The sequence below is a fragment of the Dendropsophus ebraccatus genome, chromosome 14 (assembly GCF_027789765.1).
Source record: "Dendropsophus ebraccatus isolate aDenEbr1 chromosome 14, aDenEbr1.pat, whole genome shotgun sequence".
NCBI lineage: Eukaryota > Metazoa > Chordata > Amphibia > Anura > Hylidae > Dendropsophus > Dendropsophus ebraccatus.
In genome coordinates, this window is record NC_091467.1 from 75,885,004 (window position 1) to 75,901,628 (window position 16,625).

Below are 16,625 nucleotides of genomic sequence, written 5' to 3' on the forward strand. Positions count from 1 at the left end.
GCAGGGATAGTAGTGTAGTACTCTGCAGGGATAGTAGTGCAGTACTCTGCAGGGATAGTAGCGCAGTACTCTGCAGGGATAGTAGTACAGTACTCTGCAGGGATAGTAGTGCAGTACTCTGCAGGGATAGTAGCGCAGTACTCTGCAGGGATAGTAGTACAGTACTCTGCAGGGATAGTAGTACAGTACTCTGCAGGGATAGTAGTACAGTATTCTGCAGGGATAGTTGTACAGTAGTCTGCAGGGATAGTAGTACAGTACTCTGCAGGGATAGTAGTACAGTACTCTGCAGGGATAGTAGTGCAGTACTCTGCAGGGATAGTAGTACAGTACTCTGCAGGGATAGTAGTGCAGTACTCTGCAGGGATAGTAGTGCAGTACTCTGCAGGGATAGTAGTACAGTACTCTGCAGGGATAGTAGTGCAGTACTCTGCAGGGATAGTAGAGCAGTACTCTGCAGGGATAGTAGCGCAGTACTCTGCAGGGATAGTAGCGCAGTACTCTGCAGGGATAGTAGCGCAGTACTCTGCAGGGATAGTAGCACAGTACTCTGCAGGGATAGTAGCGCAGTACTCTGCAGGGATAGTAGTACAGTACTCTGCAGGGATAGTAGCGCAGTACTCTGCAGGGATAGTAGCGCAGTACTCTGCAGGGATAGTAGTACAGTACTCTGCAGGGATAGTAGCGCAGTACTCTGCAGGGATAGTAGTGTAGTACTCTGCAGGGATAGTAGCGCAGTACTCTGCAGGGATAGTAGCGCAGTACTCTGCAGGGATAGTAGCACAGTACTCTGCAGGGATAGTAGCGCAGTACTCTGCAGGGATAGTAGTACAGTACTCTGCAGGGATAGTAGTACAGTACTCTGCAGGGATAGTAGTGCAGTACTCTGCAGGGATAGTAGCGCAGTACTCTGCAGGGATAGTTGCGCAGACACTTGAAAGGACTTCTCGTACTCACATATATAAATTTGGGCTTTATATATCTGACCGCCTTGTGCCCCAGGTAGGGTAGAATGAATCCTAGGTCTACATCGGCACTTAGCAGCTTTGTAATACTGGGGATCAGTCCCTCTTCCTTTCCTTTAGAGGGTGACTGTCCTGACGTTTCAGAAGAATTGAAGATGTAGACACGGGTGTCCCAGCTCATGGTTACCCCACTTATGAGGGCTTAGCAGTGCATACTAGCGGTCTTACACCGGTCGTTTAGTGGAGCAAACGAGTGCTCTCAGCGCTCGTTTGCTCCTCCTTCCCCGCTCGCTGCCGCCGCTATTCAACGCGGCGGCAGCGAGCGGGTGAGTGCGGGAGGGGGCGGCGGGGATCTGCGGGGGGCTGCCCGGGGGATCGCTGATCGTCCGGGCAGCCCATAGGATATAGCAGCGTCTGCTGCCGACGCTCCTATTAAACATGTTGAAGAACAAGCGACTGCAACGATCAGCCGACATGAACGATGTCGGCTGATCGTTGCACTCTATTCCACGGGACGATTATCGTCCATAGCGGGCGATATCGGCCGAATACGGACGATAATCGTTCCGTGGAATAGGGCCTTTAGTCTCTCTCAAGGGAAACAGGTTCTCTCTCTTCTGATTAGAACTGAACTGACTGGTCCAGGCTCTGTCCTATGCCAGGTCCGCTTAGTCAGTACAGCAGGAACCTGTCTACAACCCCAGATTAGGATGTTACCAGGACCTTTATAGGGTCATGTGACAGGAAGGGAGGGAGGGAAAGTCTGCACCTGTGATTGGATACCATATAACAGATAGGCTAAACCTATAAACACTGCAGCTGTGTACAGGGGAGAGGGAGACCCCTAGAGACTGGAGCGGAAAATCACAGCTCCCAGCTCTTGGTGTGACCCCTGTACTGGGACACTACACAGACATAAGAGATCTCAGCCCATCACTAAACATGGGAAGGGATTGTTGGGGCAAGTCATACAGCAGATGTTCCAATAACAGGGGTGTAGAATAACAGAACATGGAATAGGTCACATGACCACCTTTGGCAACTGCCGACGACTTTCAGCAGATAATACCCATGGTCAGTGACCGCCACCGGAGCAAGCTCTGATGCCGATCACTTATAGGGGTATTCTTTAGAGTTTTTGCATCCATTCTACTATATACTTTTGATATAGAGAAAATGTGGTCAACCACGCCTTTGTGTATGTCAAACTTAAAAATAAAAAATTAGTTTTTTTATAATGTAAGTCGAGGGAAAATGGATCCTGCAGTATGGCATACATAAGCATGTTTACATGATATGGACGGTAAAAGCGCAGTGTGAACGCAGCCTGACTGTATATCATAAACTATACTCTTATTTTATTGAAGTTCTAATATACTTTATTTTAAAAGAAGTCACTTTGGAGCCGCCTGACCATCTAGATGGGTAACCATGGCATATAGAAGGACAGACGCCAGTCACTGTCATGGCAGCCGGGGGCCTCATGAAGACCTCTATGACCATTATATAGCAGGATGCTGGGGTCACACATGGCAGGTATAGACCCAGGGGGAGCAAGAAGTATAAAGCCTTCACACAGAGAGGGACAAAGAAAAAACGTATAGGGCTCAGAATATACGGAAATGATTTCTAAAGTAAGTTTTCTTAAGTAGAAAAAAACTAAACCAAGACAGATGTTGCCTCATTGTACCGACCCCAAAAATATAAAGTTACAAGGGCCCCCAAAAGTCCTGTTTAGTTTTTCTGGTTATTTTTGCATTTTTTTATGCTTCACATCTGCATCGGAGGCTCCGTACAGGATCGGGGTAACACGTGGCAGATTCTCGCGCATCTCCGCCTGTGCCATAGACTCCATTCTATAGCCAGGCAGATTCCGCCATCCGCTCAAACAATTGACATGTCAATTCCTTTTTTGTGTGGATGGCGAAATCTGCCTGACCATAGAATGGATTCCATAGTGTGAATGAGCCCTAATAGCACACATAAACACATAAAAAAAAAAACCTGCAATATTTTTTTAACACTGCCCAAAATAGAAGACATAGCCTAAAACAAAAAGGCATAGCTGAAAACAAAGGAAGAGAGCCGAAAACGAAGGACATAGCCTAAAACAAAAGGAGGTAGCCCAAAACGATGGACAGAGCCGAAAAATAAAGGACATAGCCCAAAAGAGGGACATGGCGTAAAACGAAGGGACCGAGCTGAAAATGAAGGACATAGCCTAAAACTTAAGGGCATAGCCTAAAACATAAGGACTTTGCCTGAAAAAAAAGGGATGTGGCCCAGTAAGGTCACCGGGTCCTGCCGTCTGTGGAAGGTGAAATAAAATGGTGATACAAACGTATATACCCGGGAGCACAGATACGTCCATGGTTATGTGGAGGGATGTGCAGCACCCTGTGAGGCGCCATTTGTTTCCCTATCACCACAGCCCCCCTCATACCACCCTACATACTGTACATGGTGCCCACATTATTCGTCCCCTCTATGCCCGCCATTATAAGGACACGTCCAGCACTGTTATCCATCCACATCGCCTCAGTCACCTGCAGCCGCTTATGGGAGCGTCGTCATGGCGACTGAAAAGGGCGGGAAATGCGCTCCCTGCTGTGACCGAGAATCTGCGCGGAACCAAAGTGCCGTCTCTCGTATCGTGGGGGGAAGATAATCGCGCTGCACACGGGAAGTACCGCGTACAGGTCGCAGGTGGGTGTTACGTGACTGAAGTAACTCTGTGTGTGTATAAGGTGTGTAGTGTAGTGTGTATAGCGGCGTGCTGATCACTGCGGTACCGCACACCGGCTTTTATACGGGACGCTGCGTTATGTGTGAATGGAGGAGGATGAGCTGACCATAGGCCGTCCTCACTCCTCAGGGCTGTAGGGTATTGGTCTGCAGCAGGGAAGAGGAACCTGTGACCCTCCACCTACTGCAAAACTACAACTCCCAGCATGCCTGGACAGCCTTTGCACCAGCTGGAGGGTCACTGTGCAGGTGTTCAGATGTATTACAGCGCCCCCACAGGGCCAGGCAGGTATTACACAGCACACACTGTAGGGTCCAGTCAGGGGGATCAGGTTGCCATGGATACATCCCAGTGTAACCACAGCAACCCGATCATTGATCAGGAGACATCGGCTTCGTGATAGGTTTCCCTTAAAGGGGTTGTTCACCAAAATAACTGGGGTCAGAGACTTAGAATTTACTTCTATATAATAATCTCCAGTACTTATCAGCTGCTGTATGTCCTGCAGGAAGTGGTGTATTCTTTATAGCCTTCCAGTACTTATCAGCTGCTGTATGTCCTGCAGGAAGTGGTGTATTCTCTCCAGTCTGACACAGTGCTCTCTGCTGCCACCTCTGTCCATGTCAGGAACTGTTCAGAGCAGGAGAGGTTTTCTATGGGGATTTGCTGCTCTGGACAGTTCCTGACATGGACAGAGGTGGCAGCAGAGAGCGCTGTGTCAGACTGGAGAGAATACACCACTTCCTGCAGGACATACAACAGCTGATAAGTACTGGAAGACTATAAAGAATACACCACTTCCTGCAGGACATACAGCAGCTGATAAGTACTGGCAGCTTCCTGTGTTACCTCATCAAAGACGTCCATACACTGGTGCTGCGCTGCCGTTCTATTCAGCGTGTAGCGTGAGATGGGTGAGCGGGGGACCCTCTTCTGACGGCTTCTTATGATGACTCTTCCTGTCATTGTGCAGATATGGCGAGCTCATCTACAGAGATGGATCCAGAATTGGCGCGACAGCTGTTCTTCGAGGGAGCGACCATAGTGATCTTCGGGGTCCCGGAGGGGTCAGAATTTGGCATTGATTCCAACAGCTGGCAGGTGGGACCTCGATTTAAAGGCGTGAAGATGGTTCCTCCGGGGGTTCACTTCATTCACTATACTGCAAGAAGAATAGGTGGGACACCGGGGGAAACGGGTCCGCGCTCCGGCATCTTCTTTCACTTGGAACAGAGAGAAATCCGTCTCCTGCGCTGGGACCCTCGGGAGGAGGAGATGGTGGCGGCTAGCAAGGAGGAAGCGGAGAGGTTACGGGAGGAGCTGACGTCTCTGGACCCCTCCTTGGGGCCCTATCCATATGAAAGTCTGCGCCACTGGGTGTCACTGACCAACCACATCTCTAAGGAAGCCATGCTGAAGCTGCAGCCGCTCTGCGGAACCATCTGCTCCTTCCCAGAGGTCTTACCTATGGAGAAGATGACCCACACAGAGGACCGGGCCAAACATAACTTACCCAGGTTTGTAGATAATCCTGGGAAATCTGCTTCCTTCCATCCATATACATTGAGCCTTTGTGGGACTTGGAGCATGTGCACGGCCTATAGGACTGACAGCCAGCTGGATGCGGTGCCAGGCGCCAATGCCATAGATTCTGAAGAAAGCCACAGTGCCATCGCTTAGCTGCCAACCCATTCAACCTAGGGGATACAGGACGCCCTTTTTCCTATGATCAATGGGAGTCTCACTGATTCAGATCAGATATTGAAGGGGAACGCTAGTGAAAATCTTTTTCGTTCAAATCAACTGGTGTCAGAAAGTTATGTAGATTTACGTCTGTGTAAAAATCCCCAGTCTACCAGTACTTATCAGCTGCTGTATGTCCTGCAGGAAGTGGTATATTCTCTCCAGTCTGACACCGTGCTCTCTGCTGCCACCACTGTCCATGTCAGGAACTGTCTAGAGCAAGAGAGGTTTTCTATGGGGATTTGCTGCTGCTCTGGACAGTTCCTGACATGGACAGAGGTGGCAGCAGAGAGCACTGTGTCAGACTGGAGAAAATACACCACTTCCTGCAGGACATACAGCAGCTGATAAGTACTGAAAAACTGGAGATTTTTAAATAGAAGAAATAAAACAAATCTCTATAACTTTCTGAAACCAGCTGATTTGAAAGAGAGAGATTTTCACCGGAGTACCCCTTTAATTAGCATGGGCACTGTCTCTTTAAAAACCTTTGATTTGACGTGGAAACATGTCAAAAATTTTGCCTGGTGAGAGTTCAGACCTCAACTGATTTCTAGAAAGAAGGAGAAGGGTTCTCTCCCAGCTCTGCAACACGTGACCATGATAGACTTACAATGGAGGTCCATCTTGGCCATCTTGGTTGCGCACACAGGCAGTGGGGAGAGAAGCGCTCAGCTGTGTGCTTCTCTCCTGGCTCCTTGTAGCAGTCGTTCAGTGTCCGACTATTTAGACTGATCATGACATAGAGGTACATTATAAATCTATAGAGGTACATTATAAATCTATAGAGGTACATTATAAATCTATAGAGGTACATTATAAACTACCATAAAACCTCTTCCCATTTTTGGTTCCTTACACAGGTATGACACCATGTGCCAGAACTATAAGGAAGGCCTGTCCAGGCTCCCTCAGATGAAGCAGAAAGAGGGGACAGAAATCCGATTCAGCCAGATACCAAAGCAGATGTACCCCAAGAACGCCACCCCCGCCGAGATCACTCAGCACAGCATGGACCTGTCTTATGCCCTAGGACAAGTCATGGACGTCAACTATCCCGACAATCCACTGGAGATCCTGGGTCAGTTAATAGAGATCCCATCGCTCGCCATCTGATTACCGGTGTCTGGACAAGCTTGATGCCCCCCGTGGGAGTCCTGGGGGATACAGCCTGTGGCCTATGGTTGAATCCATGTTTTCCAGGACTCCGTAGGGCGCCATCCAGAGTCTCCAGACACCAGTTATCCAATGGCGAGCAATGTGACTAGAGCATGCTTGGGTCTCTACTGTTTTATATTGGGAATGTATTGGATGCTACTAAACCTGCGCAGTACTAAGAATAATGAGGAATAATAATCCTCTTATAACATCTGATCATTTCTTTTCCTCTCCTCCCATTTTAGCCGAGCTGCAGTTTTCCTTTGTCTGCTTCCTCTTGGGTAACGTCTACGAGGGCTTTGAACAATGGAAGACTCTGCTGAACCTCTTGTGCCGGGCGGAGAGCTTCTCCTTGCAGCATCCGGATCTTTACAATGAGGTCATCTCGGTCCTGTATCACCAGCTGGCGCAGGTTCCTACAGACTTCTTCATAGACATCGTATCTCAGGACAACTTCCTGACCAGCACCCTGCAGGTATAATAACCCTGCGCCAGACCTATCATTGGCAATATTCTTCCATCCAGAACTTCATATATTGAGGTTTTCCCTGTTAGAAAGTGTTGTAGGCGCAGGGGGTGTATCGCTGTATAACTAGGCAGATTTAGACGACGAGATTCTGGGTAAGCCAGGCAGCAGCCCCTAGGAGAGCTGTATTGGCAGCCATATGGCTGGAGACATTGCTGTAAATAAGTAACTGCTCAATAGAATTTGTAAGGACTTAAAGGGGTAGTTCAGCACAAAAAAAAATATTTCAAATCAACTGGTACCAGAGATTTGTAAGTTACTTCTATATAAAAATCTCCAGTCTTCCAGTACTTATCAGCTGCTGTATGTCCTGCAGGAAATAGTGTATTCTCTCCAATCTTCCACTACTTATCAGCTGCTGTATGTCCAGCAGGAAGTGGTGTATTCTCTCCAGTCTGACACAGTGTTCTCTGCTGCCACCTCTGTCCATGTCAGGAACTGTCCAGATTAGCATCAAATCCCCATAGAAAACCTCTCCTGCTCTGGACAGTTCCTGACATGGACAGAGGTGGCAGCAGAGAGCACTGTGTCAGACTGGAGAGAATACACCACTTCCTGCAGGACATACAGCGGCTGATAAGTACTGGAAGACTGGAGATTTTCTTTTATAGAAGTAAATTACAAATCTCTGGCACCAGTTGATTTGAAAGAAAATTGTTGCAAGGTTGTCAGGGCCAAACAATTGCAAAAACTACAATTGCCATCATGCCTGGAGAGCTAAAGCTCTGGTTGTCCTGACATGATGGGAGTTGTAGTTTTGCAACAGCTGGAGGTTCCCCATCCCTGCTCTGAAGGAAGAAAGAGAGTATTAAGGTGCCAGACTGATATCTTACACATACTTCTCTTCTGTGGTGGTAAACCTAAAGGTCTTATTACACACAGCCATTATTGGCCATTAAGGCTGATAATCTTTTGTGTAATAGAAGGCAACAATCAGCTGACATGGCCGATGTTGGCTGATCGTTGTCTCTCAATGTCTTTCCACACTTACCCGCTCGCTGTCAGCGTGTGTAATAGCACTGGCAGCGAGCAGGGAACGCTGATCTGACAGGTTGGCGCTGGTTGCTCCCACTTATCAGCCTGTGTAATAGGGGCCTAGGGGCTTGTAATAGTTGCTCCTTTTCCACGTACAGATTAGTTGCTTTTTTAGCGAACAACAAGTGATGATTTTTTTTTCTTTTAAATGAGAGGCATGTACATTAGATGATAAACCGCTATGAAAAGTCGTCAGTGCGATTGTAATTGTATATTCTGTGAATATTCGTTATTGCATCTATATACAGTGGCTACACTGCAGGGGTGAGAACCATTCACAATGATTTTGAGGCTGGCTCAAAAGATGCGATCAGCGACATACGAGTGAATGTTCGTTTATATTTGAACGATTTAATGGGTTTTTTTTGCACGATAATCACCCCCGATCCTGTAAGAGGCCCTTATATCTTCACCTTTGTCGCACCCCTCAGGCTCTCTTCTCTTTCCTGTGCTCCCCGTCCATGAATAAAGACCTGAGGAAGAAGGCCGTCCGCTTCCGAGCCCATCTCACCAAGAGGTTTCAGTGGGACTTTGAGGAGGATCCCCTGGACTGCGCCCCTCTGGTGGTCCAGCTGCCAGAGGGCTGGGACAACGCTATGAATACCGACCAAACTGCACGTCCGCAGGGAAATGCCGAGATTCCCTTTCCTTCATAGGACCCACCGCATGCTGGCGCCTCATAGCTGGTGACTCCGGATCTTGGGGACTGTGCATATTAAGGCATTTGGGCTCGGGATGAAGAGTTTGTAGGGCGGTACGACTCCGGCACTGTATTCTGTCATGCGTGATTGAATGTCCACTGAGGGATTACAACTTCTGCGTCATCTGGGAATGTCGATGCCTGACGACACTAACACAGGCACTTGCGGACTGATGTTACTCTTTTTGTTAACGCCTATGTACTTACCAGCAAGGATATGACCTATGACCTTCTCCCAGTAACGCTGTCTGTGGAGGGAGCTCTACTCACCTGGTGATCTACCCCTCTTAGGGACATGTGCTCTCCTCTCCCCCTGCTCTGTGATTATAGACTTACATTATGGGGCTGTCTGGATCATGTGACCCGGAGCTGGGTGACAATACGCTTAGCGTGCGCTTCTTCTGGCTTACCCTCCTGATCGATTTGGATCTAAACTCTCAGCACTGACCAGTTAAACTTCTTGAGTTTTTCTCTTTACAATAACACAAGTTTTTGAAAATGGTGCGCGGCTCCATGCGCTGTGGCTTATCACTTACCTTAAGTGAGCGGTATACGGGATTGTTGAAGTCCTAAAGACGTTCATTACAAAGCAATTCCAGTTACAGAACTAGAAAAAGCATGGTTACTGTCTTATACATACAGCACCACCCCTATCCTCAGGTTGTGTGTGGTATTACTATTCAGCTTCATTTAAGTCAAAGGAGCTGAGCTGCAAAACCCCCACACCCAACCTGAGGACAGGAGAGGCGCTGTTTCTGGAAGAACGCTGCCATGTTTTTCTAATACTGGACAATCCCTTTAAGCGAGTGATATGCAGAAGTGAGAGGGTGCAACACTTTTAGTCATGTGCCATCTTTACTTGGTATCTACCCTCTGCCCATAAATGTGTTTAGCAATGGAACGGCTTCTCTACCAGACTCACTCACCAGGGGGCGCTGCTTTACATAAAACTCTAAAACTTGCTCTTGGAATATATAGAAGATTTATTGGGGCAAGTAAAATAGGCCTGAGTCCGGAGCCGCAGACGAGACGTATCGGGAACCACCTGCAATAACTACCTGTGGCTTAGAGGTTAAGATCTCCTCTATATTCCACACGTATAGTGAATAAATTGTGGCCTCCATATCCCGGGATCAGCCTCCTCTGCAGAACGTCACACCTGACACTTGGCAGCCATTGTGATGTGGACTCGTACCACCTGTTCCATCAGTCATATTTGTCAAGTGAGATTCGGAAACTTATTCCAGGATGTCTCCCTGTTACTTTTTGGGGGGGATCTCTGATACGGAACGCGGGGAAGTTGTGTCTGTTATTTTTCCATAATGAAATCATTAAAACTGTTACAGTCCATTGCCCGATGTATCTGCAGCCTGACTGTGGTGACTGACGGAGGAAGCCATCGGCCATTGTGTCTGTGCACGGAAATAGACCAAGGCTGATGTCCCTTATAGATGGGATAAGACGAGGAAGGGAAAGGTTGTGCAAGGTGCGCACAGCTGTAGCTAATGGAAATAAAATCATTTTGAATTAAAAAGATTGTTCACCAAAAAAAATCTAGTGCCAGAGATTTGTAAATTACTTCTATATAAAAATCCCCAGTCTTTGCCATAGATTCTGAAGAAAGCCACAGTGCCATCGCTTAGCTGCCAACCCATTCAACCTAGGGGACACAGGACGCCCTTTTTCCTATGATCAATGGGAGTCTCACTGATTCAGATCAGATATTGAAGGGGAACGCTAGTGAAAATCTTTTTCTTTCAAATCAACTGCTGTCAGAAAGTTATATAGATTTGTAATTTACTTCTGTGTAAAAATCTCCAGCTTTCCAGTACATATCAGCTGCTGTATGTCCTGCAGGAAGTGGTGTATTCTCTCCAGTCTGACACAGTGCTCTCTGCTGCCACCTCTGTCCATGTCAGGAACTGTCCAGAGCAGGAGAGGTTTTCTATGGGGATTTGCTGCTGCCCTGGACAGTTCCTGACATGGACAGAGGTGGCAGCAGAGAGCACTGTGTCAGACTGGAGAGAATACATCACTTCCTGTAGGACATACAGCAGATGATAAGTACTGGAAGACTGGGGATTTTTATATAGAAGTAATTTACAAATTTCTTTAACCATTTGATTTGAAAGACGACTATTTTTGGTGACCTGCCCCTTTAAGCTTCCTGATTATTTCCCATTACAGTAACGCTGCGGTGGAGCACCACATCCATCCGTGTCGGTGACAGCTGCACCTTTCATATACAGCAATACATTGTTATTGAGCCAAACCATTGTGCAGCCCGTCTGTCAGCAGAACTGCAGGAGCGGGACTGATGAAATAATAAAGCAGGTGCTGACAGCTCCCCCCGCCGCACATTAGGCCATGTTCACACAGCGGACTTTTCCCTCTATCTCTGTCACAGTCATGGACATGGATTATCCTCATACAATGGAGCTAATCCGCCTCGCTCCTCATCCTCCATGTAGTAGCATCAGTGACAGGATGAGAATTGTTTATGGGTTTTACCTCTAGACCATCGTCTACAGCAGAGATGTCCGACTCACCGCCCTCCGGTTATTGCAGAACTACAACTCCCATCGTACCTGGACAGCCAAAGAAGTGTTAGCTCTCCAGGCATGATGGGAGTTGTAGTGTTGTAACAGCCGCGAGTATGACCCCTGTTATCTACAGTGTGAACAATGGCGCAGATTACAAAGAATCGGGCATCTGTGTCACATGGTTTATAGTGGAATATAACGGAACATATACAAGGGTCCAGATGGAGAATAGGATGCAGGATACAATATATATATATATACACATCATCAATATTAGAAGATGCGCAATATTACTAGCGATAGCCGTCCTGCTGTCCCCTACACGTTCTCTTTCATAAAGCAGGAGAGGTTTTCTTTTTTTTTTTTTTAATTTAAGGTTCGTACAGAGAGGGGGGGGGGGATTAAAGAACTATATGAAAATCTCTAGTAGAAAGGATAAATAACAAATTTTGTAAATGACAAACAGAAGAGGTAATGGAAAGGAATACAGAACAGATCGTATTAGAGATGAGCGACCCTGGAGCAGCTGGAGTCCATCCGAACCCGATCGATCGGCATGTGATTAGCGGTGGCTGCTGAAGTTGGATAAAGCCCTAAGGCTATGTGGGAATCCTGGATATAGTCATTGGCTGTATCCATGTTTTCCAGACAACCTTAGAGCTTTATCCAAGTTCAGCAGCCCCCGCTAATCAAATACCGATCGTTCGGGTTCTGATCGACTTGAACCCGAACCCGGTCCGCTCATCTCTAATCGGTATATGTTAGCGATACATTTTGTGAATATCGGTGTAATATTTTATTATATATTGGGGCAATCATAGAGATAAAGTTGGGAAATAAAGATTTAGAGATCAGTATAATTAAGGTAACCTTGGGAGTATAGATACGTCTCAGGTCCGCTCAGTCAGTCAGTGACAGAGACGGGATCTGAGCGGACTTGTAACAGATCCCGCCTCCGTCACGGGATGAGCGGAACTGAGACGTATCGTCTCGGGCCCGCGTCAGACACCAGGAAGCGGCCGGGGACGGAGCGCCGCAATGCAGGAACCGCCACTGGAACTGGATGGTGGATGGTGTTGCCCTCAGCCACCTCCTCCCCGGTGTTAGGAAAAAAAATCCCCCCCCCCCCAACGGACTACCCCTTTAAGAGCCATGTGTTTAGGGAAGGCACTTCCGTAGAAATCCACATAGTAGGTACTAATAGACGGGCAGCGGACAGAAGGTGACTGAAAAGTAACATTGGGTGGGAATATAAGGAGTCGGGCACATTCTGGGGACATTGGTACTTTGGTTTTGCATATAAGATTGCGTTTATCACAGATATTGCTCCACCATTTGTATATTATCGGACAAGTCCACCACACGTGTAAGAAGGAGCCGTGGGCTGATCTGCAGCGCCAGCAGGTTGCATCTTTCTGTGAGTTATAATGGGCAGACACTTCTGGTGGTATATACCATCTGGATGTAATTTTATATCTGTTTTCTTGTGTTTTTACGCATCTGGAGGACTTGTAGGGTGCTGGGAACACCAGGAATCTTTCTCCCAAAGCTTTATGAATGGGGGAGCAGTAGTAGGAATCAATTTTTAATAAAGAAGTGAAATGGTTTTGGTTGAATAGTTTACGTGTGTCAAAATTTCCCCAAACCAAGTCGGGGGGCTTGTGGAATTTAGGGTGTTTGCAAATATTTAGTAAATGTGAGCGGACATATGATAATAGGATAGTATGGGGGGAGGACATTTTGAGAGAAGAGGATAACTCCTCATTGCCTATGGGACATCCATTTCTATCAATAAGGGTGGAGAGAAGTGTTAGAGAGTTACAGATATGTGTAGGGGTACTGTTTTGCAAAGTTTTATGGGCTATGCTAGCAGGAGAGGTTTCTATGGGGATTTGCTGCTGCTCTGGACAGTTCCTGACATGGACAGAGGTGGCAGTAGAGAGCACTGTGTCAGACTGAAGAGAATACACCACTTCCTGCAGGACATACAGCAGCTGATAAGTACTGGAAGACTGGAGATTATTACATAGAAGTAAATTACAAATCTATATAACTTTCTGACACCAGTTAATTAACCCCTTAACGACAAAGGGCGTATATTTATGCCCTATTGTCAGTAAGGGGCTTCAGAACGGGGCCGCGCCAGGGGCGAATAACCCTAACGCCAGGGGGGGAATAACCCTAACCCCAGGGGCGAATAACCCTAACGCCAGGGGGGGAATAACCCTAACCCCAGGGGGGAATAACCCTAACGCCAGGGGGGAATAACCCTAATGCCAGGGGAGGAATAACCCTAACCCCAGGGGAGGAATAACCCTAACCCCAGGGGAGGAATAACCCTAACCCCAGGGGAGGAATAACCCTAACCCCAGGGGAGGAATAACCCTAACCCCAGGGGAGGAATAACCCTAACCCCAGGGGAGGAATAACCCTAACCCCAGGGGAGGAATAACCCTAACCCCAGGGGAGGAATAACCCTAACCCCAGGGGGGCTTCTAGTATAAGTGTAAAAAAAAATAAAAAAAAGTGTTGTTGTCAATAAAAAGCCCCCTCCCCTAATAAAAGTTTGAATCCCCCCCCTCTTCCCATGTTATAAATAAAAACAAATAAATAAACCTATTTGGTATCGCCGCGTGCGTAATCGCCCAAACTATTAATCACATTCCTGATCTCGCACGGTAAACGGCGTCAGCGCAAAAGAAAGAATAATAAAAAACGATCAAAAAGTCGTATATGCGCAATCAAGGTACCGATAGAAAGAACACATCATGGCGCAAAAACTGACACCTGACACAGCGCCATAGACCCAAGGATAAAAGCGCTATAAGCCGGGGAATGGAGCGATTCTAAGGGACATATATTTGGTAACAATGGTCTGAATTTTTTACCGGCCATCAGATACAATATAAGTTATACATGTTATATATCGTTGTAATCGTAACGACTTGAGGAACGTGCATAACCAGTCAGTTTTACACCAGGGCGAAAGGCGTACAAACAAATACCCCCCAAATAAAAGAAATGCGTTGTTTTTTTTTTTTCAATTTCACCACACATTTATTTTTTTCTGGTTTCACTGTGACTTTATGCAAAAATTCAGCCTGTCATTGCAAAGTACAATTAGTGACCCAAAAAATAAGGATAAGGGCGCATGTGGGTTTCTAGGTGGTAAAATGTAAGTGCTATGTATGTATGTATGGCCTTATATACACAAAGAGGAAAAAACAAAAACACAAAAATCAAAATTGGCCCTTAAGGGGTTAAAAAAGAAATACCCCAGAGTGCCCCTTTAACATAGCCGGTCAAGCAATGGAGGACGGGGATAGCCGCTCACACACCGGCGGACGGGGATAGCTGCCCACATACCAGAGGACGGGCATAGCCGCTCGCACACCAGAGGACGGGGATAGCCGCTCACACACCAGAGGACGGGGATAGCCGCTCACATACCAGAGGACGGGGATAGCCGCTCACACACCAGAGGACGGGGATAGCCGCTCACATACCGGAGGACGGGGATAGCCGCTCAGACACCGGAGGACGGGGATAGCCGCTCGCACACTGGAGGACGGGATAGCTGCTCGCACACCGGAGGACGGGGATAGCCGCTAACACATCAGAGGACGGGGAGAGCCGCTCACACACCAGAGGACGGGGATAGCCGCTCACATACCAGAGGACGGGCATAGCCGCTCGCACACTAGAGGACTGGGATAGCCGCTCACATACCAGAGGACGGGGATAGCCGCTCACCTACCAGAGGACGGGGATAGCCGCTCACATACCAGAGGACAGGGATAGCCGCTCACACACCAGAGGACGGGGATAGCCACTCGCACATCAGAGGACGGGGATAGGTGCTCACATACCATAGGACGGGGATAGCCGCTCAGACACCGGAGGATGGGGATAGCTGCTCGCACACCGGAGGACGGGGATAGCCGTTCACATACCAGAGGACGGGGATAGCCGCTCACACACCAGAGGACGGGGATAGCCGCTAACACATCAGAGTACGGGGAGAGCCGCTCACATACCATAGGACGGGGATAGCCGCTCAGACACCGGAGGACGGGGATACCCACTCGCACACCGGAGGATGGGGATAGCTGCTCGCACACCGCAGGATGGGGATAGCCGTTCACATACCAGAGGACGGGGATAGCCGCTCACATACCAGAGGACGGGGATAGCCGCTAACACATCAGAGTACGGGGAGAGCCGCTCACATACCATAGGACGGGGATAGCCGCTCAGACACCGGAGGACGGGGATACCCACTCGCACACCGGAGGATGGGGATAGCTGCTCGCACACCGCAGGATGGGGATAGCCGCTCACATACCAGAGGACGGGGATAGCCGCTCGCACACCAGAGGACAGGGATAGCCGCTCACACACCGGAGGACGGGGATAGCCATTCGCACACCAGAGGACAGGATAGCCGCTCACCTACCAGAGGAAGGGGATAGCCGCTCACCTACCAGAGGACGGGGATAGCCGCTCACCTACCAGAGGACGGGGATAGCCGCTCACATACCAGAGGACGGGGATAGCTGCTCACACACCAGAGGACAGGGATAGCCGCTCACACACCAGAGGACGGGGATAGCCACTCGCACATCAGAGGACGGGGATAGGTGCTCACATACCATAGGACGGGGATAGCCGCTCAGACACCGGAGGACGGGGATACCCACTCGCACACCGGAGGATGGGGATAGCTGCTCGCACACCGCAGGATGGGGATAGCCGTTCACATACCAGAGGACGGGGATAGCCGCTCACATACCAGAGGACGGGGATAGCTGCTCACCTACCAGAGGACGGGGATAGCCGCTCGCACACCAGAGGACAGGGATAGCCGCTCACACACCGGAGGACGGGGATAGCCACTCGCACACCAGAGGACAGGATAGCCGCTCACCTACCAGAGGACGGGGTTAGCCGCTCACCTACCAGAGGACGGGGATAGCCGCTCACCTACCAGAGGACGGGGATAGCCGCTCACATACCAGAGGACGGGGATAGCTGCTCACACACCAGAGGACAGGGATAGCCGCTCACACACCAGAGGACGGGGATAGCCACTCGCACATCAGAGGACGGGGATAGGTGCTCACATACCATAGGACGGGGATAATCGCTCAGACACCGGAGGACGGGGATACCCACTCGCACACCGGAGGATGGGGATAGCTGCTCGCAC

General features: G+C 48.7%; 1 protein-coding gene across 4 annotated transcripts; it reads left to right on the top strand.

The window, feature by feature from the left end:
• The first annotated feature begins 3,579 nt into the window (after positions 1 to 3,579).
• Positions 3,580 to 10,407, top strand: AAR2 (AAR2 splicing factor). Of its 4 annotated transcripts, none has more exons than XM_069951978.1 (5): positions 3,580 to 3,671; positions 4,685 to 5,228; positions 6,318 to 6,535; positions 6,858 to 7,087; positions 8,605 to 10,407. In XM_069951978.1, the coding sequence occupies exons 2-5, from the start codon at positions 4,687 to 4,689 to the stop codon at positions 8,827 to 8,829; spliced, it is 1,215 nt and encodes a 404-aa protein (XP_069808079.1). In that variant the 5' UTR covers positions 3,580 to 3,671; positions 4,685 to 4,686; the 3' UTR covers positions 8,830 to 10,407. The 4 variants fall into 4 exon arrangements, with proteins under 4 accessions (XP_069808079.1, XP_069808080.1, XP_069808082.1 ...); XM_069951979.1 differs by having other exon boundaries at positions 3,668 to 3,712; XM_069951981.1 differs by lacking the exon at positions 3,580 to 3,671 and adding an exon at positions 3,689 to 3,701.
• The last annotated feature ends 6,218 nt before the right edge of the window (positions 10,408 to 16,625 follow it).